Source organism: Carassius carassius, chromosome 23 (genome assembly GCF_963082965.1).
Source record: "Carassius carassius chromosome 23, fCarCar2.1, whole genome shotgun sequence".
In the NCBI taxonomy this organism is placed as follows: domain Eukaryota; kingdom Metazoa; phylum Chordata; class Actinopteri; order Cypriniformes; family Cyprinidae; genus Carassius; species Carassius carassius.
Genome location: NC_081777.1, coordinates 18,227,738 through 18,255,485, shown reverse-complemented (window position 1 = coordinate 18,255,485; position 27,748 = coordinate 18,227,738). Strand labels below are relative to the sequence as shown.

General features: G+C 35.0%; 3 protein-coding genes across 5 annotated transcripts in view; 1 reads left to right on the top strand and 2 right to left on the bottom strand.

Annotated features, from left to right (window-relative positions):
- Positions 1-1,382: 1,382 nt before the first annotated feature.
- Positions 1,383-13,686, bottom strand: LOC132101417 (proline-serine-threonine phosphatase-interacting protein 1-like). 2 transcript variants are annotated; one of them, XM_059506356.1, is made up of 15 exons: positions 13,531-13,686; positions 12,543-12,643; positions 12,353-12,427; positions 12,201-12,235; positions 11,708-11,814; positions 11,022-11,084; positions 9,214-9,318; positions 6,867-6,912; positions 6,590-6,669; positions 6,059-6,157; positions 5,023-5,119; positions 4,681-4,842; positions 4,382-4,464; positions 2,605-2,717; positions 1,383-2,319 (listed from the first exon to the last, which is right to left on the bottom strand). In XM_059506356.1, exons 1-15 carry the CDS (start codon positions 13,651-13,653, stop codon positions 2,151-2,153), a joined length of 1,458 nt encoding a protein of 485 aa, XP_059362339.1. In that variant the 5' UTR covers positions 13,654-13,686; the 3' UTR covers positions 1,383-2,150. The 2 variants fall into 2 exon arrangements, with proteins under 2 accessions (XP_059362339.1, XP_059362340.1); XM_059506357.1 differs by having other exon boundaries at positions 4,755-4,842.
- Positions 13,687-14,770: 1,084 nt separating this feature from the next.
- LOC132101927 (reticulocalbin-2-like) lies at positions 14,771-17,365 on the bottom strand. The gene is made up of 8 exons (XM_059507147.1): positions 17,221-17,365; positions 16,705-16,841; positions 16,534-16,636; positions 16,152-16,348; positions 15,948-16,061; positions 15,773-15,866; positions 15,201-15,343; positions 14,771-15,109 (listed from the first exon to the last, which is right to left on the bottom strand). Exons 1-8 carry the CDS (start codon positions 17,264-17,266, stop codon positions 14,966-14,968), a joined length of 978 nt encoding a protein of 325 aa, XP_059363130.1. The 5' UTR covers positions 17,267-17,365; the 3' UTR covers positions 14,771-14,965.
- Positions 17,366-19,024: 1,659 nt separating this feature from the next.
- LOC132101412 (phosphatidylinositol 4-phosphate 3-kinase C2 domain-containing subunit alpha-like) overlaps positions 19,025-27,748 on the top strand; it is a 46,022-nt gene continuing 37,298 nt past the window's right edge. The window contains exons 1-2 of one of the 2 annotated variants that reach the window (XM_059506350.1): positions 19,025-19,196; positions 22,786-23,937. In XM_059506350.1, coding sequence (XP_059362333.1) covers positions 22,855-23,937 — 1,083 coding nt within the window. In that variant the 5' untranslated portion in view covers positions 19,025-19,196; positions 22,786-22,854. Of the gene's footprint in view, positions 19,197-19,320; positions 19,454-22,785; positions 23,938-27,748 lie in introns of those variants that run through there. The other variant, XM_059506351.1, reaches the window with a different exon arrangement.

The following is a 27,748-nucleotide window of genomic DNA, read 5'->3' as shown; positions in this document are numbered from 1 at the left end:
TTAGCAGTCATTAGTCCACTCAAAGACACTTATTATTTATCAATGTTGCAAACTGTTGTGCTGCTTTATTTTTGTGGAAACCAAGATATATTTTTCAATTTTTTTTTTATTTTAGTCTTTACTGTCACTTTCGATCAGATGAGTACATCCGTGTAAAATAAAAGTATTAATTAAAAAAATAAAAATAAATATCACCTTAAATTATGGTAGATTTTATACACTAAAATGCCCGTTCATCCCGGCACTCCCGATAATTGTTGTTAAGAGCTAAAGGAAGAAGTGCTTCTGAACAAAAGTCATCTTTTTTGCATTTCAGAAACCAGTCATTTGTACTCTGTAATGTAACATCTTGGAGCACAACTATATCATTCATGACTGAATGAGCAATTCCATAGTGCTCAAGGCACTCAAAGGATTTCAAACATGCCTTGTCTGGGGTCTTTCTTCAGTCAGGCGGCCTAAACACTTGAAAGCATAGAGCAGGGTCAAAGTTCAGGCCTTTCCCAGGAAGGGGGATGTGTTCCATCTGCTTGTTGTGTTGGTCACCATCACACATTATCTAGACTGGGGAGTTTGATCCCTGTGTTCTTGGATCCATTAATAACAGCACAACATCTGCAAGCTCTAATGCCAGCTTGTTAATAGTAGAAAGTTGAAATGCAATTAATGAGCCTGTCATGTGGGTTTCCTCTCTATGGTTATAGTTACTATAACTGAGCAGGCCCTGACAGTGCTGAAACAGGATCTGTGCAAGAGAGCAATGTGAAACCTTTTAACCAGATACCAGATAAAGAATTAGCAGGGTGTTTGTTTACTGACTGGTTCACATGCTGAAAGAAATGCTTGTATAGAAAGTACTATGATTACTATACTACCAACTTTTGCAATTGTAGTTTGCACATTAAAGGGATAGCTCACAAAATTTTGGCATAATTTACTCACCCTTATGTCGTTCCAAACCTATTCTTATGCTGAACATGGAAGATATTTTGAAGAATGCTGGTAATCAAATAGTTGATGGTCCTCATCGACTTCCGTAGTATATGTTTCCTTACAATGGAAGTCAATGGGGAACAACAACTGTTTGGTTCTTCAGAATTCTTCAAAATATCTTCTTTTGTGTTCGGCATAAGAAAGAAACGTACATGTTTGGAATGACATGAGGGTCAATGTAAAAAAAGGCAACAATTTCATTTTTGGGTGAGCTGATCTTTTAAATCACAATTCTGAATTTAAAAACTGCAAACTGTGAATCAGGAAATGCAAAAAAACAAACATTTTAAAATGTTTTAGAATAGAAAAATTTAAATACTCTATTTTATATTGTAATAATATGTCACAATATTACTGTTTTTTTTACTGTAGCATTTATCAAATAAATGCAACTTTATTGTTGAGCAAAAAAGACTTAAATTGACAGCGATTTCTAAACATTTATGATAAATCAAACATGGTAAGTTGAATACAGTGACTGAGAAGTGTTTGGAAAAGTTTGTGGATTGTTCCCTTGGCCTCTTGGAAACTTGATACATGAGGACAAGACAAAGCCGATCATTCTGTTTAAACTTTAAAATGTTGGTCTAAGGTTAGTTTCTCTCAACCAACCGCCTGAGTCAAAAACTATTCCAGCCACAGTGTTCAAACCATTACCCAACTTCCATTCAGTCAATGATCATTACACAGCTTTTATTTTACAGTCCAAGTGATAAATGCAAAATGCTCAACCTAGAGCTCTATTATAGATGATATAATATTTAAGATTATAGATGACCTCACTTTTGTTTCATTGATTAACTTTCCAAAAAGCTGAAATTTGTAATTCTGTTTAAATATCTATGTGAACACCAAAATCTGTGCATCGTCATGAACTCAATCATGGCAAGTCCGTAGTGGCTACTCATTGTGTTATACATTCTTATGTTCTTCATTCACAATAAATAATTTTTATAATAAATATAAATCTCTATCTTGACAATAATGATAGTCACGTATTATTATCAGTTTTTAAGATACGCATTAACCTGTTTTTATGTTCCATACAGATTTTCAGTATGGATGTGCTACTGCTTAAATGCATTTAGCAAACAGAAATCCTCCTCTGAGACACTTTTATAGGGAGTGCCCTTGATAACTCTGCTATTAGAGGGCGTTTAAGGACATGGAGAGCCTTTCCAGTGTGTGCTTGATTCATATCTTGGCCAAGTAGGAGCCTGGTACAAGCCCAGTCTGGCCGTTCCTCTCCACCGTCCACCAGCCGTCTCCTCCCTGTTCCACCACGAGCAGCACTTCCCCCACAGAGATGGAGAGCTCATCAGTGCCCTGCACACACAACAGTCTCTCTATCAAACCAAAAAATGATTTTCTGTACTTAGTTAAGAGCCACGGTAAAAAACTAATTGGCATTGAAATGTTAATAATGATTTACACGTCAGTGGCAAATTTTCTCAAAGATATAGAGTTCTAAAGGGATGACTAAATTTGGCCTATAAAATATTCTGTATGTGCATCTTTATAGTTATCTATAGTCTCTTTAATACTCTCCTGTAAAGTCATAATCATTTCCATGCTTTTTTTTCTTTCTTTCATTTAATCAGACTACTGTACCTGAGCGACATAGTCATACAGAGCCTGGTATGTGCTGCTTTGAGAGCCAACACTCTCTGAGGTTGCTCGAGGAAATCCAGGAATGGAGGCATACACTCCATCTGAGATGTCAGCTGAAAAAAAAAAAATCAATGACATAATACACATACTGTATACTATATATATATATATATACAGTACAGACCAAAAGTTTGGAAACATTACTATTTTTTATGTTTTTGAAAGAAGTTTCTTCTGCTCATCAAGCCTGCATTTATTTTATCAAAAATACAGAAAAAACAGTAATATTGTGAAATATTATTACAACTTAAAATAATAGTTTTTTATTTGAATATACTTAAAAAATTAATTTATTCCTGTGATGCAAAGCTGAATTTTCAGCATCATTACTCCAGCCTTCAGTGTCACATGTAACATCCAGTCTATCACATGATCATTTAGAAATCATTCTAATATTCTGATTTATTCTGAGTGTTGGAAACAGTTCTGCTGTCTAATATATTTGATGAATAAAAGGTTAAAAAGAACTGCATTTATTAAAAAAAAAAAATTCTAGTAATATATATTCTAATAATATATTTTCTTTACTAATCACTTTTTATCAGTTTAACACATCCTTGCTGAATAAAAGTATTGATTTTATTTAAAAAGAAGAAAAAGAAATTACTGACCCCAAATTACTGACCAGTAGTGTATATTGTTATTACAAAATATTTATATTTTAAAAACATAGTTTCTTTTTTTTTTCTTCTTTTTTTTTAACTTTTTATTCATCAAAGTATCCTAAAAAAGTATAACATGTTCTCAAAAAATATTAAGCGACAGAACTGTTTCCAACTTTGATAATGAATCATCATATTAAAATGATTTCTAAAGGATCATGTGATAATGATCCAAAAAATTCAGCTTTGCATCACAGAAATAAACGATAATATAAAGTATAATAAATTTAAAAACATTTATTTTAAATTGTATGCAGGCTTGATGAGCAGAAGAAACTTCTTTCAAAAACATTAAAAATAGTAAAGTTTCCAAACTTTTGGTCTGTACTGTATATATATATATATATATTAAAACTCAACTTCAAAAAGTGAAAATAAAACAGAGAAAAGTTGCCCAGGCAATTAACTGAAATAAAATAAGTTTATGTACTAAAATGTAAATAAAAATAAAGCTAAAGCTGATTAGAAATATTTGGTAACATTAATAATATTTAAAGTAATATTTTCATTGTTTACTAATTCATTATTTAAAAACAAAAGTTGTATCTGTTAATACTGGAGCTGAGCTGACATTAACTACTAATAAACAGTATTTTTATTAAGATGAATAAATATGGGGACACAAACATTATCTAAAGGGAGCTTATTGTAAAGAGTTGTAATGTAAACACTACTAAAGCAAAAATTACAGAAAACAAAAATAAAAGCTAATATTATTAATAAATACTATAATAGTATATAAATAATGCTAAAATAACACTAGTATTCAAATAATTTTTTTAAGTGGTAACATTAGGGAAACAATTTGGAAAATAAAAAGTAAAAAAAATCCTAAAGCTAATTCATAATACTAATAAATACTATAATAATATATAAATAATGCTATAATAACACTAGTACTCAAATACATTTTTAAGTGGTTACACTAAGGAAAATATTTAGAAAATAAAAAGTAACAAAAAAAATGGGCTGAGGTGCCCTCTGGGGGTGGCAAAAATATAAGCAAGAAAGAAAGATGCTGCCGAAAGTGGTGATTATGTTATTGTGATAAGTACCTGATGGGGGTGCTGATGCCTGAACAAACTCATTATTAGTCTTAGAGCCAACAGCACAACTGCCTTGCAAGAGATTTGAAAACCTTTCAAAAAGAAAAAATGATTTGCATAGAACGGGAGGACAAACTAGCACATTAAAACACAGAAGTCATTTTAGACATTTAATATGAAGTCACAAATTCACAAGTTCCATATCACAGCTCAGCCTGCATGTCTATATTTGTGTGATATATCTGCTAACACCTTTAAGACTAATGAACCAGTATTTCTGATAGATAGCATGTTAAAACCAGGCTTACATTTTCCATTGTTTTCTGTCTTGTCAGCATGGCAAATATACATGAACATACAGACCCAGCAGTGGAAAACACACCTCTTCATCACACCTCCTCCAAAGCGTACAATGCCATTGCTGTCCATTGTTGATTCTCTATGGTAATAGTTTTCAAACACAATGGGGGCTACAGACACAGACGGAAAATGTAATTAAGCAAAGACACAACAGCACTTTTCTTAAACTATATCATGATCACATGATATGGTTACCGCACCAGCCCACGTCATGATAATGATTTGTGATTATTGGCAAGGTTTAATATTAAAACCCAATGGAAACAATAGGCCTATAGAAATGCACAGACCTGCATGAGTGGTACCAGTGCTTTTCGTCTGGATGAAACTGTTGATGTCTTCCGTGATGTCACACATTTCTAGCACTTTCCTCACCTCCTCATAACACTGCATAAAAACGATCAGTAATTTGACAATATGGCCAGAGATTTTTTTCAATAAGAGACCACATGTGAAAATGCTTCTACTTTGCATTTTTTATCATTTAATACCAAAATGTAATTGCATTAAAGAAAACAAAACCTGATAGTTTTCCACAGAACATCAAAATTCTAAGCGAAGCTAACAGGAGCAATGACACAAGTTTGCTTACATTCATATAATTAATATAAATAATAAAACATCCCACTTATTCTATGTCATTTTGTTACTTAATAGTCATAACACAATTCATTTGTACAACAACTTTGTTTTTTAAATGCTGTTTAAATATGCAAATTATATAGTATTACAATGTACACTAATTTGCATAAATGTCCAGAACAAGTAGAAAATTCTGTTTGAAAAAAAACTTTGTAAAAATCTTCACAACACAGATCAGTGTAATTTAAGAATCACTGATGCTATCATAGTTAAATATTATATTTTAGAACACTATTATAGTTTATTTGCATATTGAGTTTTTATTTGATATATTCTGTTTACATTTTTAGTTGAAGTTTTATTTATTTTGGTTGATTGTTATATATACACATACAATATGTCTATATAGTTTTCAGAATTGTTTATTTTAGGTTCACTTTTAGTTATTTTAGTCCATTAATTTAATAATTAATTAATTAAATAAATTTAATTTAGTTAAGATAACCCTGATTTTAGTATATAAAAATAAAAAAATTGGAAAGTTTAGTGTATAGTATGTAAGTGCTACCTATTTCTGGCATTAAAGTGTCATGCCTTTATCAAAATCAAAATCTTAAAACTGACTACTGCATGAAAAACATTGGTTCTACTTTTAAACATGTCTGTATTCCCACTGTATGTAATCTTAATGTTATCCGCTGTAACTAATGTAATCTATAAAAAGCTTAATCAGGTAATACTGACCTCATCATCTTTGACACATTGCATGGAAAAGTGGTTACAATGAACCCAAACAGCATTTCTCAATATGTTAATACGATCATCTTCCTGCTGCTGGAAAACCTGGAGATATACACAGAATTCAGCTCGACATCATGCTATAAAAACATCTACGTGCTCATAATGTGAAGGGCCATGAATTAGTTTAATGCGTATGCAGTAAGCATACGCAGAAGGTAATCAGTAGGATGACACAGGCTGAGCTAACTCACCATACAAGCTATTAAATACGTTACAGTACAGTGGTGATTAAGCCTAGCCTTTGTCAAGCTGTTAGTGACATATAGGATGATCAGAATTGACGTTATGGATGTACTTGTTAAGTGAGCCAAAAACGGTCTCTTGCAGTTGAGTAGTGTTTGTGGTACATATGGGTAAAATGGAGAGAAAAAGGGAAGTTCATTTTTAGTGTGTTCTATGTGGTTCACAGCTTCAGTAAAGAGATAGAGCTATTTCTGAAGGCCAGCAAACAGATATGCGAGTGTGTTTTTATACCTCACACGTGCACTCGTGCGTGGTCTCCCATTCCTGACGAATCTTATCCAGCTGCTCTACGTTTGACATGTACTGTTTCTCTGTGAATCAGGAACAAGCATCAGCCTTGTAGCATTTGTAGCATTTAATATCTTGTTTGGAATTATTTGAATTGTGCATGTTAAACATCACTTGCATCACAGTTTTTTTTTTTTGTTTTTTTTTGGATCGGATGTACTGATCGCTAATTTTTGCATTGCAACCAGAGGCTGCTATGTGTGAAAACTAAGCATATTACCTGCATCTGTTGCTGCGTCCCTGCACTGTTTTGCTTTGTTTTGTGTCTGTTGGCATAGAGCACAAAATAGATTTCATCTTAGCATTATCATTTTATCTTTTACACAGAGATTGGTCTCTTAAAAAAATCTGTTGACTTTAGCCATCTTTGTTACATTTACATGTAGTCATTTAGCAGACGCTTTTATCCAAAGCGACATACAAATGATAATAGTAGCAATAAAAACAACAAAAGAGCAATGATATACAAGTGGTATAACAAGTCTCAGTTAGCTTAACGCAGTACACGTAGCAAGGGCTTTTAAATCATATAATAAATAAAACTAAACTAAAATAAAGAAAATAAAAAAATAGAATAAGAAAAGAATAGAGCAAGCTAGTGTTAGAGGCTTTTTTTTAGCTTTTTGATAATTGTATAATAAATAAAAAGGAAGATAGAATACAAAAAGATTAGACAAGTCTTAAAGGGGCATGTTTTTTTAAAGAATAGAATTAGAATAGAGTGCTGAAACAAAGATGGAATAGATATTTTAGCCGATTCTTGGAGATGGCTAAAGACTCGGTTGTTTCATTATATGCCAAAGGTGACAGTTCAAATACAGAAATAAATACTTTTAAGTAAAATAAATAAATATACTGTATATATATATTAGTGTTGGGCACAGATCTTTTTATATCGCAATTAATCGCATAGTTATGCAGAAAACTAATAATGCATTCAAAAGTTGTGTATTGTGCACTTTTTTTCATTTAAAAGTACTGCTATATGAACAAAAGTGTAATAACATTTGGCTTGCAAACACTTTAAACAAGTAAGGTGCTTTTTTACAGCATAGGAAAAAAAAGTTAAAAGTTATGCTCAGTCAGAGTCCAGAGCCTCAATCATAACATTATAACAGGCATCTTCCGATTAAAGACCTGCACGATCGCGGGACCCATCGCAGCAGAGAGTGGTGCGGGACAACAATTGATGGGCGGGTAGAGACTCGTGTGTGCGGGATGCGGGACAATAATTAGGGCATGCTCACTAAAGTCTGGTTCGTTTGACTAGTGTGATCAATGGCTCGGTTGGAAGAGGTTCAGTTATATATAGATCAGTGAGTTTGAGAGCTAACCGCGCCGGAGTAGTACAATAGATGTGTAAAGCAGTATATTGCGAGGAACGTGTGTTACCACGTCCCATACGACTGCAACCACAAAGTTAACAAGATAATACCAGTGTTGAGCAAGTGCTTCTCTGCTGTCTTCATGTGCTTTCAGAAACTTCCTATTTCCATTTATAAAATCATGATTACAAGCTTGATGCAGTCTTTTCTGTTAAAAATAACAGTGAACAGTGGTTTGTGAATGTTGATGCTCAGCCTAAATAAGTATCCCCTCCCATGATTTGTCTTTATCTGTATTCAGAGCCAGTGAGCAACAGACTTTCATAATAATAAAAAATTAATTACAAACATTTGTTAACTCAATAAAATAATTATCGGCTTTGTGTTAATGCGATAATAATGTGTTAACTTGCCCAGTCCTAATATATACGTAGATCACTCTCTACAAACCAGTGGTAAAAATTCATCCATGACATTTAATATCATTTAATATCTTTTTTGTGTTTTTTTATGGATTTCTTCAACATTAAAATCAAAATGAGTTGACACAGAATGACCCACGCTTAGTTAAAAAAGAAATGGCATCAAACAATATCACTAGCATTTTTACAAAAATTTATTTCAAATGTAAAACAATTCTTAAATTAAGTAAAATCATAGTACTCTTCACAAATTTGGGGTCAGTATGATTTTTTTTTTATGTTTTTGAAAGATGTCTCTTATGTTCACCAAGGCTGCATTTATTTGATCAAAAATATAGTAAAGAATGTAATATTGTAAAATATAATTTCTGTTTCAAGTAACTGTTTTCCTTTTTTATTTTTACAGTTTAGATTAATGACTGCTGAAAATTTGGCAAAGCTAAATTTTCAGCAGTCATTAATCTTCAGTGTCAAATGATCCTTCAGAAATCATTTGTATTTGCTAATTCGCTGATCAACATTTCTTATTATAAAGTTTAAAAAGTTATTATTTTTGTGGAAAATGATTATTAGAAGAGCAAAACAGCATTTGTTTTATTTGATATATATATATATATATATATAATTTTTTTTTTTTTTAATTTTGTTACATTATATCTTTATGGTCACATTTGATCAATTTAATGCATCCTTGCTGGATAAAAGTATTCATTTCTGCCAATAACTAAATAAATAAACTTACTGACCCAAACTGAATGCTAGTGTATGTTGTAATATTTGACAACCACACAAATTCTGCCCATAATACGCCATAATTTACCTTTTCAGATTGTTTGGGGGTGACCGTGGATGTACTGTTGAGCTTCTCAGCAACCAGTTCAGCTTCATCAGCCTCTTTACATCTCTGTTCATACGTCCTTTTAGACTGGGAGAAGCAGGAAGATACCGGGTTATTAAAAACACTGCTCACCTAGACTTTAATGATGGCCAAATGAATCACAAATGACTAAATATGTTTAATCTAATTTAAATTAATAAGCAAAAAGCTTCCCCTTTTCTTTAAACTTGATTCTAACCTCAGTCTAAACTTTCTTATCTCATGAAAAAGCCATATCTAACAGAAAATAGTAGGATTAATCTTTCGTAATCTACCTGAAACCTGTTACTTCTTGACCCAACTGGTTTTACTCACGCAAACATGCACATATTCAATCATTCCGCTCCAAATCAATGCATTAATAAATCAATCAATACATTCATGTAAATGTAAATATACATCCATCCACTACAAAGCAACAGAAGAACAAGACACAACAAGCTGATGGAAAATGAAACTTTACTACGGTATATGTATTCTATCTAGATGGTCTCCTTCTGCACTGCACTACAACTATTAAAAATTTTTTTTTTATTATGTTATCAGATATGACATCGATTTTATATTACTGGGAACGAGAAGACTGTAGCATTCAGTTGACTTTGACTTTTTAAGACAGAATTAAACATACAAATGTATATCTACATACATTTTGATGGGGTTTACTTTTTTCATCTTTGCTACTGTTTTTCATCTTCTGACAACTGAATAAATCAGCTTTCCATTGATGTATGGTTTGTTAGGAACGGGCAATATTTAGCCAAGATATAACTATTTGAAAATCTGGAATTTGAGAGCGCAAAAAAATAAGAAAATCGCCTTTAAACTTGTCCAAATAAATTCTTAGCTATGCATATTGCTAATCAAAAATTATGTTTTGATATTTTAACTGTACGAAATTTACTAAATATCTTCATAGAACATTATCTTTACTTAATATCCTAATGATTTTTGGCATAAAAGAAAAATCGATCATTTTGACCCATAGAATGTATTGTTGGCTATTGCTACTCATGAATGGTTTTGTGGTCCAGGGTCACATATAAAACATTAACTTCACTAGTTTTTATTACATTTAAAATCTACTTTCTTAAAAAACCTTAATTATATTTCACTAGAGGGACTGTCTCATTGACCTAGTGTGCTTACAAACAATGGTGGTAGATCATGAAGCATACCTTCTGAGGTTTGAACTAACTTCCTGTCATTTAGTAATCATTAAACTCATCTTACCTCAAGTCACAAATACCTTATCAGATTCCGTTTTACTCTTATGTTCATCAAAAACAGAATGCTATACGATAATGTGTACCTTTGCTTTCTGAATTTGTGTCAATGTACCAAGAAAAACAGAAACACGTGTTTTCTTGACAACACAGCTGTCGTCCGTTGTCAGGAAATTGTGAATATATGAGGAAGACACACACACACACACAAAAACGAATATTGAGAAAACAAACGATGTGTCAGTGGGAGCCAACAAAAGTGTGCGGACGAGAAAGAAATATACTTCTAGAGAGAAGTGAGACTTCCTGAGATGACAGTTACAACATTTTAAAGCCCCATCCCCCGCTCTGTCCTGCACACTAGCTGCACAGAGGTTAGCATATGCACTGATGATTTAAATCACTCTCGTTTCACCCTTCCTCTTCCTGATATTCTGCTTTCTGTCTCTATTAGGCAAATACATGATGAACTGAGTAGCCTACAAAACTGAAGTGACTTCAAGTTTTCAAGTGAATTAGACTTGCCTCCATGGTTTTCTTATATAATGACACTTTAGTCTTCTGAATCTTTTCCATGACCCCTTCAAACTGTAAAAAGTAAACATTTGATGGGTAAGAGCATGATAGGTAACACCTTTTTAAATAAAGCAATGGTAGTGTCAATTGGGGTGGTACAAAAGCTAAAAGGTACTCATTTGTAAACTGCAGTGTTGCCAAATCTGTGGTTTTCCCGTGGAATTTGGCTAATGTTACTTTAGCACTGTTCCCGTGAGTTGTTTTTCATGTCAGCATGTTTGAAGCAGCTCCAAAAATATGATATTTATCCCTTGGAATGCGAATTTTAGTAGAGGGACCCTGCCAAAAAAACGTGTATTTTACCCCTGCAATGTGATTTTTAACAGGGGAGCCCCTCAAAATGCAATTGGGCTAGTTTTGAGTAGCGGTTTCTTGTGAAACCTGGCTACCCAAAGGGGTAAAAAAGCTACAAAGATGCGCCTTTTAGGTTTTGTGCCACCCCAGCTTTTTTCTGATAGTGTATAACGGTGTCAACACCCGACGCGTGTATACAAGGTGTTAAGAAGCATCTTTGTTTGAACACAAGTACACTACTCAGTTTTTGTTCGCTCAAACTTAAACATAGAATAAACTGTGGGCAAGTGGTTTGCGTTTCTGCAAATGTAGATTAATTAAAGCATCCCGTGACATTTAACCTTTTTCCGCTGCTCCTTTTGTCGTTCTCTAAACTGCTCCATTCGTTTGACCTCTTCTCGTAACATCCCAGAGAGCTGAATGTGCAAATTTCCTATGTTCTCCATTTCTAAGTGAGAAAACAGCATATTCATCAGTGATCTTGAAGGTTCGGGTTTAGTTAGCAGATGTACAGATACTGTTTATTCCTTACTTTCTTTAATATATTTCTTATTCCATGTATCACTTGGCAAATATATATAGGGTGAATTGCCCTAATGTGGGACATTTTTTGCATTTCAGATTTCTGTCACATTGCGATTTGTAACCAAAACATTAAATCCACAACTAATGAAATAAAAAAAAAAAAACAGGATGTGTCCCCAGCTTTGGTAACCCAGAGTTTCACTGGCATTCATGTATTTATGGGGGAGCTACAAACACAAAACCTTAATTGTCCCACATTAGGCAGTGTCCCACTTTAGGGCAATTCACCCTATTTGAAGTGTTACTTACGGGCTTTTAGTTGGTCAAACGATGCCTTCAAAGTGCTACAATACCAAAGCAATAAAAAAAAAATATAAAATTGATAGACTCATTTTCATAAATCTTTATTTGTATGCAGAAGCCAATGCATACTTAAATAAATACATGCAATATTTTCTTACCCAATTTCACTTTGCCCTCCTGTTTTGCGTGCGATAATAATCAATTCCTTGCCGTACCGTTCCTCTGCCATCGCTCTATGAATAGAAAACGGCATTGTTATCTAATCCAACACAGCTCAATACTTTTTTACCAATGCTAAACAGTGCGGCTTGTAGATATAAAAATAAAGATGCAATTTTCAGTTGTAACCTCATTCTTAAAAGCTCCTCCATATCTTTGCAAGCTCGTCGCCCATCACATAGCTTCTGGATAAGAGTCTCATATCCGGTGTTACTGGTGAATTCTGGGCCCTGGAACCATGAGGATTAGATTATATTTCACCAGTAACAGGATTGTGCATTTCAGTTTTAATCCTGAATCCATGGGAAGTATCTTTCTACCTGCAGCACTGTATTCATCAAAATTAGGCCTAATTTAAAAAAGTTGGTATCTATGCAAAAATAATATGTGGTGCCAGACTGTCTGAGGTGGTTAAACGGTTTCATCATTTACCGTGCTTACAGACATGGAATGTTACACAATATTAATAATATTAACATGGAACGCGTGTTTGTTTATCTTAACAATCTTACATTTGCAACACAAAGGAAACAATAGTACTATTTTTACATAACTATAGAATACATTTTACATGAACCCTCAGAACTTAAGAGCACTAGCATGGTTTGACAGGCAAATCAACCCAGATGCTGCTTTGTAGATAGATGCTATAACAATACAAGATCAAAGCTACAAAGAACGTAGAGCGGGCACACAGTCAACCGCTCAACAGGAAACCAATAGATCATCTCCATGACACAATGTGAGGATGTCTAAATATAAACACTCAAGCCTCAATGTAGTGAAGATTTTTATCTGTAAAAAAATGCCATCGCAAAAATCCTATTCCTAAAAATCTTACATCGAAATCTCAAAATCGAGTTTGAAATCCCCTCAATGTCTTATTTAAAGAAACAGTAATTCCTGATACAAATGTACGAGAATGGCAGTGCACACACAATACTGAGATCTGATAAGAGCTCCAAGGGTATTGCGATGCTGGTGAGTTATTGGAAGTTAAAGACACATTAATAATCTATGGTGTCACACCATATGCAGTTTTGTTTAACCTCAGGCATGCCAGCCCTAACAGACAACAACGCTCAATCTAATCTGTCAAAATAGCTCATGTACTTACCCAAAAAGAATCTTTGAATTGTAAAGGTGTCATTTCAAAGGCTGTTTTTAGGAGTGTTGCAAGCACACAGAAGAAAACAAAATCGGAATTAAGAAAAATGAAAGAAAGAACTGACAATACCATACGCAGGAAACCACTGTTCACAGTACACCCCAAAGCTCAGGTTTGACTGAGACGAGGAAGCTCTCTCCTATGTGTCACTGACCACAGAGAGCGTGGCCGACAGATAATGAGCATGCATTCAGCAGCCATTTGAATACTAGATAGGATGTGGAACATCTCAAACAGTGGGCTTTTGAAAAATATTATGAGTCAGTCTTTAGATGTCGGAAGACATTTTGAGCAAACAAAGCCTTCGAAATCTAAGCAGAGTTGAGTTTATATGTTTCTTCATACCTGCAGAAATAGCGAGGTAGTATTGGTAGAATGGTAGTAGTTAAATCAAGACACAGACCTATTTATTTGAATATCTTTTGACTCCAAGTCAGCACAGCAACTCTGTGTGATAGCTATGGATGAAATCCACTTCTATGTGTTTCTTACTAATTTTGGGATGCTGCTGATTTCAAAAATAGTACTTGTTATGTTCTAACATGTCCCACTTTCTCTTAAAATGTGCTTTTCATAGCATTTCTGCTTTTGACAACAGGTTTTCCTGTGGCTCAGTGGTAGGGCATTGCGTTAGCAGCGCTTAAGGTCATAGGTTCATTTCCCAGAGAACAAACATACTGACAAAAAAAAAAAAAAAAAAAAAAAATATATATATATATATATATATATATTTAGCCTGAATGCACCGTAAGTTGCTTTGGATAACAGCGTCTGCTAAATGCATAAAAATAAATGACAACCATTTGTAAGGTGAAGAAGTCTTGTATTATCCTTTAATCATAAGATAAACTCACATGAATACATGATTCCTTTCGTCCACTAAGCCAAGTTATAACTATTTGTTCAATTCTCAGATGATTTTTAACTTGTATGAATTATTATGGAAACATTATTTTATGCCTAATCCTGATGTCAAGGTTAAAATTGTGAAAGAAGAAAATGCAAACATGACCCTGACGTTATCTGCTACTGTGTTTTACTACATCCAAAAAAAAAGCTTATTTATAAACTTGCATAAACATGTATATATTTAGCAGATTGTTAGTTAAATGATTCATATTGAATAGTCTTTTGTCATAACAAGCAAACCTCTTGTTGACGTGTATTAAAACTAATGTTATTCTGTGAAAATGGTGGAAAGTTTTTATTGGTATTTTTGAACTTGGCATCATAATGAGTTCATCACATCATTTTTGCAAATCAAGATGCAGGGCTGTGTAACTAGTGTATCAGTTACATGTTATCTAATAAAAATGAACTTGTAAAAACTCAAGTAGTCTTTCTTTGTGGCACCATAAGAGCTATTTATAAAAGGTTCTAACTATTACAGTTCATCACGGGGCACTTGAAGCTGTCTGCCGTAATCAGTCACTTCACTGTTCATGAAAGTGTCTTGGTTTTTTAAAATCTCCGCTTCCGAGAGTCTTCCATCACCATCTTGGTCCATTTCCTTGATCAGATGAATGGCCTGTTCAACATTCAAAGAAAAAAAAAATATTTAGAACATCTTGTTAATGACGTAAACAATACATTAGCGGACAAATGGCACATTGACTGACTTCTTCTCGTGCCGAGCCATAGCTGTTGGGAGCGACCCAGCGGAGCTGTTCATCCCTGTTAAGTTTTCCATCCTTATCCTGGTCATAGAGATCTTTAAAGCGCACCGTTTCCTCCACCTCCCACTGCGAGGGCTCTTCCTGCTCTTAAACACAGACAAACAAACTTACATGTTTCGGATAATTATTTTCCACACTCCTGGAAAAAATCGAGATGAATCTGTATAGCAAAAGAACCTAATGGTAAAGTATGTGATTGATGTAAGAATGCACAATGCACAAAAAAAGGACACACAAAATATCCGTAAAAAATAAAAATTCTATAAAAATGCTGATAATTTAATAGAACTGCCAAATGTAATGTTTAGCAAATCTCAAAATGAAGATGCATTTTCATACTGTATATTGAAATGTTATTATGCCTAAATTCAACTATATTTAAGCTTCTGATTTTATTTTTCAGACAATATAGTGCAGAAGTGCAATTTCATCCATTTATTGGTTATTTGACTTTTTTATAATCACTAGTAGTGAAATGACAATATATACTGTTATTTATCCCAACATAGTCATACCATGTGCTCTGAGATCTCCAATGAATTCACTCAAGCTGATGAATCCGTCTTTATCCACGTCATATTCAGAAAGCACATCATCAATAGCAAAATCCTGGGGTAAATGTAACCACAAAACACACAGTTAACATGAATGTTTCATGTCTAATTTACTGCATCTTCACTTTACACTTACAGCCATGTGGTCCACTTCAGACGGATGAGTAAATGCAAGGAACTCCGTTAAGTTCAAGGCACCCGAGCCATCCATATCAGCAAAGTCAAAACGTCTTTTTTCCTTTGCATGTAGCTGTGAGTGAAACAAAAAAGAAAATCCCATCACACAAGATCTTTCTTTGCTGTTCCACAATCTGAAATGTTAATAAATGATGCAACATACAAATCTGAGAGACTCCTCCTCTGGGTCTTCAAGAACAGCATCTACATCAACTTCCACAGTATGACCATGCAAGACCAGATTGTATTCGTCCCAAGATACCAGACCATCACTATTGGAGTCAAACTCAGGGAAGCGTTCCTCAGCATCATCCAACGCATATGTCCTGTACACCCTCTGTATCCATAATGTGATTTCCTCTAGAGAAGCAAGAAAAAACTTTCTTGAGCAGCAAATCAATATATCAGAATGATTTCTGAAGGATCATGTGACACTGAAGGCTGGAGTAATGGCTGAAGAAAATGCAGTTTTGCAATGACAGGAATATATTAGAGTTTCAAATCTTGAAATTCAAGACATAGGAGTCACTCAAACCAGAACTGACCTGGAGTCAGGTATTTATCAGGGTTGGTGTCAATCTTCTTCACGATCTCCACCAGTCGCTTTCGCTGCTCAGATGGGCTGAGTTTCTGTATTTCATCTTTGTCCTGAAAACCAGTGAGAGTTAGCTGGTAGAATGATACTGGATTAGTAACTGGATTATTAAGAACCATACCTCCGAGCCAAGGAACATATTTGCATTATGTTCATGGTTATGTTTGCCTAAATGATCCTCTTGGACAATTTGTTTTCCAATTGCAACTGATGCACAACAAGCCATCAACAGCAGAGTTGTGTATCTAATCTCTAAACCTGATAAACACATAAATACACGCAAATTAGACCCCATCGTTGATCTTGAGTGCCCTCTTGTGAAGGGATGGGCTACACATTTCCATGTCAAAGCATCTTGATAGTAAAGAAAGAAAATGGGTTCAAATTATTGCAGTCTGTATCCAGAAAATTTATTTAAATAAAACTATGACTAACATACAGTATCTCATTTTGTGGTAACATGATTTTGTGAGACGCATTTTAGTTTGCCTATCACTAACCGCGAACTATTTTTACTTTAAAAACCAACCACAAAACGCACAGACAGGCAAAATAATGTCAAAACTAACACTCTTTTGTCTTTTTTTAAGGCAACCATAAGAAGAACACCATACGTGTTTAAGAAGCAAACACTTACATTTAAAAGGCTGATAGCTCGAGGTTTCAGCTGAACTTGTTGCCATGGTGCGCTCCAGTCATCTGTTCTCTCACTCAGCGTTTTCCTGTGTGTACAACTGCTTTCTTACTGCCACCTGCAGGCTTGGAGGAAATGCGGAGGCTCGTGTCTTCCTCAAGAAACTAATTCAATATTTGAAAAGATTTTTAAATACCAAATGCAATATATATATTATATATATTGCATTTGGTATTTAAAACTCTTTGGTATTTAAAAAAAAATATATATATTAGGTCAAGCAAAAATTAGGAGGTACAGTTTGAGCGATTCTGATTCATCTGGAAGTGGAGAGAAATAAGGAAGCAGGATTATTTTGAAAAAGGGTTGAAGTTGATATGCAAATAAATCACATAGCATAGGCCTATAAAATATTAGCTCCATTATCAATGAAGGTGCAAATGCATAAAATGGCAAGACTGAAATTATTCATAATTTACTGATTCCATCGAATTCCTCTTTTTCATCTTTGAAAATGTCCTTTCTAAAATAGCCTGTCGCTTACAGACTAAAGTCTAGTTTTGGCATTCACATAGTCGTTAATCAGGTGGCTACACAGCATTTGACCATTTTAGATTTGCTCAAATTATTTCAGGTTTAAGAAGTGTTTCAACATTGCATCAACTGATAAACACATTCGTTTTTATTTGAATCAGCAATCAGTAAGTTATTTAACCATGTATTATTAATTAGGTATTATTGAGAGGATTTTGTCTTTCAAACTCATTAATTATTTAGATTTTGGCAAATGCAGACATTGCCTAACTTTTTGTCATCTGAACCTCGTTCACCTAATGCATATTTACCTTAAAGGGGTGGTCAGCCGGCTATTTTCGAAAGTTTGTTTGTGTTTATGGGGGGCACTGTAACGTACATGCTTCCTTAAAAAAACGATTTTGCATTATTTTTCATATCGCTGTTTCTGTTCTCCTAAAAAAAGTGAATTTATAATCAAGGACCCCTTAAAATATTTTAATAATTATCATATTTGCGTGTTCTCTCTCTCTCTCTCTCTGTGTGTGTGTGTGTGTGTGTGTGTGTGTGTATATATATATATATATATATATATATATATATATATATATATATATATATATATATATATATATATATATATATATATATATATATATATATATATATATATATATATATATATATAATTTACCTCCATGCCATAAGAATATTAGTCAATGTCAGAGAACACGCAAATTTTATAATAATTATTAAAATATTATAAGGGGTCATTGATTATAAATTCACTTTTTTGATTATAATCAATATAATTATATATAATTGTTTTAATTTAATTTTAAAATTATTCATTTTAATTTGACATGATTTATGATTTAATTAATTGTTATCTTTTCATTAAACTCACAAACCCCCCGCAGTTCCTTTATGAACGCCTATTTGGGAAAACTTGATGTAATGTAAATTTTAATAGGCTACACTTCATGTTGTTTATTCCAATGAATGGATTATATTTTCTTACTCTCTGTATTTCTATATCATATGATGATAGTCCTATTTAAATCAATGTGATAAACATGTTAGGATAAAAGTAGCCTAATTTAAAAGTAATCAAAAAGTAGTCTGATTACATTAGGCTCCCTAAAATGTGTGATGTAATGGATTACGTCATGTATAATGTAATGGATTGTCATGCAATTTGGAATCAGTTAACGGACTATAATTTGTAAGTAATCTACCAGCTCTGATAATTTAACAGTAGGTGGCATTGACGCGGGTTTTGGTTTGTTTTGGTGGTTAGAATCCGAGAACCAAAAGAAGAGTTTTCTGACCTCCAGATGTCGCTGTTCCTCTGTAATCTTTACACTCCGATCTCTAGCAGGAACTGACGTTTGTGTCTACGACTACATGAGCAAATTTTCCAGCTGGAGGAAAATGTCCAGCGTCAAAGATCGGAGAGTCTGAAGGTGGGAATCTTCATTTATTCACACCAACTCTTACAATTGATTTCAGTTTACCCGTCAGCTTTAGTCGTCTGTCTACCGGAAGCATAGTAGGTTGTCTGAGTACAGTTATTTGCGCTGTTTGTTTTTCTTCTGCTTGTGTTTTCACTTTTGTTGTTGGCGCGTGAAGTGCGCCGAAATGCCGAAACATTTGCAGAAACATTGCGTAAAAGTTTCGGAACCGACTTTTTACGAGGGATCTTGTGTTGCTGTGTTAAGGAGTAGGTTTGTGAGATGTTTTGTAGTGTCGTGGCTGAATATTTACCGTGCTGACAGCACTATTTGATGAGAAATATCAATTTGTATTTATTGGCAGTCTAGACTGGTGTTATGGTATTGTGGCTTGTTTGATTATCTATTTTGTTGCATACTTTGTATCCTTTATAAACTTTGGTTCAATTTTTGAAATGTCTTTCAAACAGGTAAGTCGGGGTTGCAATTCTATTTTGAACAATATTTCATATAATACACTCAGTAAATTCCTGCTGAGTTCAGAACAGGTTAATGTAGGTCAGTGATGAAGCTCAAGTCTCTGCTGCACCTTCACTAACGGATAAAGCCTATAACACTTCATTTTTCCAATTGGATTTGAAATGAATTCTGTCATTCTCTCATCTTTTTTTTTTAAGTTAAATTGCTGATTTTTTTATGCAAGGAAATATAATGCATCCCTCTTCATTATTTACTTGGACTGCGATTCCAAACATTTTTTGGAATTTCCAACCATCTGAAATAGCACAGTTTTGATTGTATGTATAATAATTATAGTCTTTGAATGTTTCTAATAGGAATAAAAGCTTTTTATGCCACTCGGAGTTAATGGTATTGTGGTAACTGACTGGAGAAGCAGGTTTTTTGTTTTTTTGCCTTTTGCCAAGGATAACTGAAACAGGATTGTGTAATTTTGTAGATTCTGCACAGATGGTTTCTTTAAAAGTTCAACTGAAATGGTGGCATGTGATCGTGTTGTTCCTGAAGTGTTGCGTCATTGAATTTATATGCATGAATCATGTACCTTGGGTATGCTAGCTGGATTTGCATAAGTAACTTATTTATTGTCTGTCCTGCAGTTGTTTTCGGTCACGTAAACACATTATGTTGTGTTTACTGTAAACGGAATATGTGTAAAGAAAGCTTTCACACATTAAAAATGCCATATTGTTTTGTCTGTCATCCATTTACCCTTCTGGACATTCTCACCATCTTGGGAACTATTTGTCTCTTCCCTTGACATGTTTTGCAAGTGCTTGGGAAAGCATTTCAAACTGAACTCTGCGTATTTCAGACTCATGCTTAGTGTTCAGTCTATTTCTGATGTGTAAAAGTGAACCAATGTTCATAAACGGACACGCTGTCATTTAAAGGCCAGATGCTTTATCTAGTTATTCATTTCTGTCTTGAACGTGTGACTTCTGTACTTTGAACAGCTTGCAATGAAGCTTGATAAATAATTTTATTGTAAAGTACAAAAACATTTTTGCTGGCTTCTGTTATGATTTGAGGCCACCTTTGAATTGCTTTCCATTCGTGGGTTTTTCGATTGCATAAAAAAGTGATGTTTGTCATTGCTGAAACAGTCAGGCATCCACCCTGTGGGGTGAGAACCATTCCTAGGAGGTTTGAGCTGCGAAGAATTTATCACTTCGAGAGCACAAATATACAACCTGCTTTCATAATTCTGACATGAAAAAAATAAAAAGATATACAGTCACTAGATGTTGCGCTCCATATGTTTTAAGTATTTGCCCTTTTATCATTTTACATAGTATATTTTGAACTAGAAAACAGATCTTCAAGAATAATTTTTATAACAAGTGGAAAAACTCTTCTGTGAACAATGGTCAGAAGAGACTGACCCCTCTGGATTGTATGCTAGATTCCTCACTGTACACAATGGCCTTGATGGAGTGTTGATAGCCAGACTTGGCAGCATTGATGCCTTTTGTAAAACTAAATCAAATTGGATGACCATTTCCCAGCATATCTTGGTGTGTGGCGTGTTGTTCTTGGATTATTAATGGTAGAGGTTGGCGGTATCACCAACATATTTTATCACTATAATTTTATATTATGGTAATTATATAGATATGGCTTTAATTATTATCTTTGGAAATTCAACAAAAAATATTTATATAGCTATTAAATAACAGTGTGACAGTTGTTTTTAATAGATTCCTTATTTTATATCACTCATGCAATTACTTTCTGTTTTTTTTTTTTTTTTAAGATTGGCAACAGTGCAAAAACAGCTGTTAATTGACGTAGCGTCTGCGTCATGCAAATAAATCTGATTAGGAAATTAATATTATTAAATGGATAGTTCAAACTATAAATTCTGATTGTATAAGTAGCTTTTGAAGTTGTAAAATAGCCTATGAATTTAAACCTGCAAATGTACATCAGCTAAATTCTTCATTATTTACACCAATCCTTGATTATGAGCCGTGCACAAAGCCATTGTAAAATAGTCCGTAAACACACACACCACTGACCTCATTACAACAGCAATTACATCATCAGCATTTAGCAGAACAACCATTCTGCTAAAGGTTGCTGAAGAACTATAATGTTTGGCAGGAGAATTTTTTTTAATTATTACATTTTTTGTAATAAACGCCAGTTAGGCCTAAATCTTTTTACTAATGCATCAAGTTGCTTGTCAGCTGTAATCAACTAAACTCTGCATTGCATTGTGTAAAACACCCCTAAATGACACACATTCCTCTCTGTCTTCACTTGATAAAGACACATCTCTGTGTTTTTTCATTACTCTTTGTTTTGTCCTCACTTAAGTAATGTAAATTAGTCCTGCCCTTTTTTTGTAGGTTTAGCACCTAATCACTGAAGCTGTGAATGAGGAGCTTGAAGCCTATTTTGAGTTTGCAACTAATTGGTTCCGTTTCAATTGCAAGCTGACATGTCTTGGGCCTGTAAGGCACAGGAAAATGTCTGGTATGTGCTTGTAACCGACTGCCATTCACCCATTAAATCTAGATTTTGACACGCCCTTACTGGCCACTCACATGAACTGTGTTTTCCTGCTGATGTTTTGAGCATTTCGTAATCTAAAGACTTCCCATGTCTGAAATATTTATGATGCTTTTGTCAGAATTCCAAAACTTGTGATTGTTGGATCGTAACTTAATAAGAATAACTAAATAAGATTCTCCATGATCCTGTCATATTTGATGGCCTTGTGCATCTTGTTTTAGGCTTGAATTGCTGCTGAGTTAATTTTCTATTGCAAGGTGTAGGGTTGCATTCACCCGTCTTTTCATGTTTTGCATTGGCTTTCATACTGAACATAAGAACAAAATGTATTCATTTATTTGATTCATGTCAAAATGTCACACTAATGTGGGTGCATAATGGACTGGATCCATTACTATGAGTGAAAGAAGCTGTAAACACATAATTTTGAACAGGTAATTTGATGCTTAAAAAAAAAAAAGCCCCAGAGTGATATATATTGGCAGTGAGCATGCAATACATCTTTTGAAATCATTGAGTTCCTGATACTAAAATGTAATATTCTCTCAATTTCCTCCTGTAGGCACCTGTTGTAAAGTTCCTGTCAAACCCAGTGGTCTCCCCATGTACATAGCAAGGCAAAGCTGACACCATGGCCCACATATCCAGTGGCAATGGGTTTCGGATTGACAGGCCAGCCTCTCCGGGGGTGGTCCGACCCAAAGGGTTTGTGGGAAAGGAGGAGGCTATACGTATGGAGTTAGAGGCCTTGGATAAAATCAAGCGTGAGAAAAGGCACACACTACCAGCCACAGTGCCTTCCGTTAATCCCCTTCCCAATCTATCAGCGCAAACATCCACTAGCCGGCAAGAGAAAGACCTCATTGTGTTCTCTGAATCGGAAACACAGAGGAAAGAACAAAAAGACAAATTTGAAGATATCGATTTAGAGAAGCTGACCAAGGAGGAGCTGGAAAAGCTGCTTCTGGATGACAGTTTTGGCGTCAACAAAATAACAAGACCTTCCTCTTTGCTAGGTTGCAATCTCAGTGCATCTTATCCTGGAGTACATGCGTTCAGCCCTTCTTCTTTCCACTGGACGCCCACCCCAACACACGCACAGACTCCCATCTTCCCCTCTGCTCCCTTCCCGAAGCCTCCATGCTCTTTCCAAAATGGTTTAAATCCAGCTTTGTCTAGCTTTATTAGTCTGCCGTCCCATCCAACCTCCTTCCTCTCCTTTACACCAATCCATCCACCTGCTGCTCTGGTCTATCCACAGCCTGCCATCACCCCAGAGATGGCCAAACTGTTTGACAAGATTGCCAGCACTTCGGAATACTTGAAAAACGGCAGGACCTCCAGCATGGAAACCGAATTGCGAAGTGTCAAGTCTCTGGAGCCCACGCCACAACCCTTAGAAACCCCCAACATTAGCCGTTTTGAGTGGCTGGACCTAGACCCGCTCAACAAGCGTAAGGAGGTGGAGGTAGAGGAGACACCCACTGTATCAAGTGGACCTTTAGTACAGAAGTCTGTGACTGCTAAAGACCCATGGGATGCAGTTCTTCTGGATGAACCTGAAGTTGTGGATAAGGGCAGTCCCTCGGCACAGGTGGAGAGCAAGCTGACTTTAGTCACCCAAGCCAGAAGAGCATCAACAGGGGCGGCTGTAACAAGAAGCCAGTCCCTAAACATACCTGCAACCTCAACGGATCATAGCCCAGGCAAACAGGTAAGAGGAACATCCTTTCTGCTAAACCAAGACATGTTGGCATCACTGTTTGTTTTGAAGTGATCACCACATCCTCTTGTAGGAGGAAGTAGAAATGATCTCAGCCAGGTATCATCAAATTCAAGCCCATTGCGTTTAATGCCCACATAGTCATGAACTTAGTGTATATTAGGGCTGCACGATGTGTCGTTTAAGCATCTATATCGCGATTTACGAATCCACGATAGTCACATCGCAGGATGTGCGATGTTGGCTGTCGTAGTTGATCCGTTATTCATAAACTGTACGGGCCAGCTGCTCCCCGGCCCTTGATGAATGTAATTCGCGGATTAATTGCACAGCTTAACCATCATAGCGTGAAAGTTTTGACAGGGCAGAGAGAGAGACAGAGGGAGAGAGAGAGAGAGAGAGAGACAGAGAGAGAGAGAGAGACAGAGAGACAGAAGGAGGGAGAGAGAGAGACAGAAGGAGAGAGAGAGAGAGACAGAAGGAGAGAGAGAGAGAGAGAGACAGGAAGAAAGAGAGAGAGAGGGAGAGAGAGAGAGAGAGAGAGAGAGAGCGAGAGAGCGTGAGCGAGCCCCGGCTGCACGCTCACTGTCTTCAAACAACACGAGCGCTGTCTTGCTCTTTCTCCCTCGCGCATGTTAATCAATTGACACGATGGTGTCCATGTTTAAATCATTTAAAATGATAATGTAAGTGTGCTCACCCCATTTTTCATATCGCAATATATATCGCAGAAAAATAAAATATCGCAATGTCATTTTTTCCCAATATCGTGCAGCCCTAGTGTATATCATGTTTCTCAATGTAGTCAACAATACATATTTTTGAAATTGACTATGTATTCCATTTATTTTTCCCCAAATTCCATGGAGCAGCATCGACAACCTATGCAAAACGTGCGCAAAATACGATCATGGTTTTGCGCAGCTTGTCAGTGAACAATGGCTCTGTGTAGTAAATACTGCGCAGGTGATGGAGATTTACCGCTGATTACAGAACCGGTTTTACTGACAAGATGCGCATTAAATATCGCATGCGATTTATCGTGCAGCCATTCTGTTTTAATTTTTCTGGATTATATATTTTTTTTCTTTACATTTTTCTAGACTCTGTTTTAATGGTGAAATAAAACTGTTTTATTCTAATGACTACTTAGTTGAAATCATTAAACTTAGAATTAAACGGCAATTTATTAAAGGTTTGACAAAAATAAAATGTTTAAGGCCCTATGAAATGTAGGGATGCACCAAAATGAAAATAAATTAACTTAAGAACTTAATTAAATTAAGAACAAAATTAAACACAGCTGAATACTGAATACAAGTTTTTTGTGTGCATTTTTATCCCTATTTTGCCAATTTTTTCACCATTGCATAAATTAAATAGCCAAAATGTGTTTTAAAAATATTTACTTAACTGAACATTTTTAAACATTATGCAGATATTATGCCAATATAGCCGTTAAACTAACGTAAGACACTACACAAGATGCGAACAGTCAAATATGTCTGTGTAATGCATGTTTATATTGATTTTGGTTCCATTAAAATCATTAAACATCTATTTAAAAAAAATAGTGGTAAAGGAAAAATGCACAATACTCAACTAAAATTAATTTTTACACTTTATTAAATGAACTGTTATTTATAAGCTTTTTTTTCCTTTTGGTGCATGAAATTTTGTGTTTTACTTATGTGCTTTTGTGCTGGTAGTGCTAGCACTTTGTCTGGTTTAAGGAATGTCATGGATAAATAATGATGACAATGAAACCGCCAGTAGGTGGCAGCAAGTCATGTTTTAATAAATGATTTATTGAATCATTCAAATCAAACATTCGTTCAAAACGGCTGATTCAGTTAGAAACGAAACATCTGAATGGACTGTTGAATTCCGAGCTCACTCGATTCGTCCAAAATCTGATTCATTCAAGGAACGAAACATGGTGCTGCTATGCACTGTTGTATAAAATTAAAGCACATTTGTGATCACACAGAGATATTAGAAGATATTCAGAAAAGTACATTACTTGAATTATTTAAATTAAAATCATACCTTTTCTGTTGTCTTTTTTTAAAGAACTTCAAAAGTTGCATTTTAACCATTGTGTACGAAAGATGACGAAAACTTGTTTCCGCTTGTCAGCAGCTTGTTAAAGTACCGAGTTCTGATTGGCCAATCGCCGCTATTTAGTTTGTGAATTATCTTAAGTAATTTAGAGAATTTTAACATTTAATTTGCTTGGTAAGTTTTACATAATACACATATTATTCTAAAGGGGATGGTAAAGGGGGATGGTGGTTTTTCCAAGGGGATGCTTTTTGTAATTTTTTTCAGCCAGGTGGATGCCATCCCCCCGCAATTCGAGCCCTGAGTATAATTGTTTTTTTTATGAATCTTTGCAAATCACCTTTCCTAATATGTGCTAGTTAGCAAGTTTCGCAGCTGAAGTTTACAGTCTCTCTTCACCCCACGGAAGAGAGGGGCGGGGTGAGCAGCGCTCATTAGCATTTAAAGCAACATGAATAAAAACAGCTTGCTGAAAACAGAGCTGATTTTGAAGGGGGTAAAAAAGTTTTTTTTTTTACACTACCATTGAGAAATTTTAACCAAAGTATGTTATAGACCCTTTATTAAGACCCTAAAGAATCACCAGCTTGTGGAAAATGGGCATCTGATGACCCCTTTAATAAAAATGCTAAAAATATCAAAATTTTAAAAGATCTAAACCCACTAATGTAAGTCCCTGCACCCGACAACATACATAGCACTTTTTTTTTCATGCTAGCACTTTAACAAGAAAGCAGCAGTGCTCTGTGATATGACAGGAAGTAGAAGTTAAAAATGTGTGCGTATGGTTTTCTAATTATTATACCATGCCAGTGTGGTAAATTTCTTTGCAAAGTTTTCTGCTTTGCATTTGCATCTTAAATTTTTTCTTTGTTGTTCCTTTGTTTGTTGTTTGGTTGGTTTCTTATCATATTCTAGCCAAGTTCTGCTGGTGCTTAGTCGCTTTCATTTTACCACCGTTTCTATCTAAGCCTATTGTTTTAGAAAAGTTGTAACTGATTGCAAAAAATAAAGAACTGCTTCCTGAGAGGAATGTGAAACTTCAATTCCTTATGAGGAGGGTGTGTAAATGAGTTGTTGTTTTTTCCCCCCAGAAATCCCACTTCCTGTTTCATTATGTTTGTTTCTGACTAGGACAATTGGCTGTTGCCACACATTTCCCACAGTACTTGAAGAGTTTGTGACCGTAACTTCTACAACAGGGACAGCTTTTATCTAAGAATAAAATAGAGGGGTCAGAGGGTTTCAATTGTTAGGACTATCATTCTATTTCTGAGTCACACTCACACATCAGGTCTAGTTCCTACTCAAGGTAACACTGTCCTGTCTAGTATTCTGTCTTTGTGTGTGTGTGTCTATAGCGAGGACTGCTGCTGGTCTCATTAGCCCAGACAAGCCCCAGCTAGCTGTTTTTGCCCCATGGTTTCTTCCCTGACATGCCTGCAGCGGGGCCATGCAGCTCCCCGTTGCCATGGAAGCTCTCTTTCGGAGTGTGTGAAAGAGCAGCGAAACTAATCTGAGCTTTGGTTTTGGTGTACAGTTACTCTGCTTCACCACACACAACACCAGAATCAGATACTCTTATCACAAGCCCTGGATATTTCAGCCCTTATCAGCACACACATCCCAAAAGACCTGTTTGTTGTCGGTCTTGGTGGAAGTGTAGGCTTGTGGTTTGGGTTACATCAAAAGTGGTTTCTCTGTTGAGTATGGTTGAAATTATTAAGGATTAGTTTAT

Coding starts and splice junctions, on each gene's coding strand:
- LOC132101417 (XM_059506356.1), bottom strand. CDS start 13,653: ATGGTATTGTCAGTTCTTTCTTTCATTTTTCTTAATTCCGATTTTGTT. Junction 12,428..12,542: donor GAGGAGCTTTTAAGAATGAG/GTTACAACTGAA, acceptor TTCTATTCATAG/AGCGATGGCAGAGGAACGGT. Junction 6,670..6,866: donor GGACGCAGCAACAGATGCAG/GTAATATGCTTA, acceptor CCTGATTCACAG/AGAAACAGTACATGTCAAAC.
- LOC132101927 (XM_059507147.1), bottom strand. CDS start 17,266: ATGGCAACAAGTTCAGCTGAAACCTCGAGCTATCAGCCTTTTAAAT. Junction 16,842..17,220: donor GAGCTATCAGCCTTTTAAAT/GTAAGTGTTTGC, acceptor TGTGTTTATCAG/GTTTAGAGATTAGATACACA. Junction 16,349..16,533: donor TGATAAATACCTGACTCCAG/GTCAGTTCTGGT, acceptor TTGCTTCTCTAG/AGGAAATCACATTATGGATA.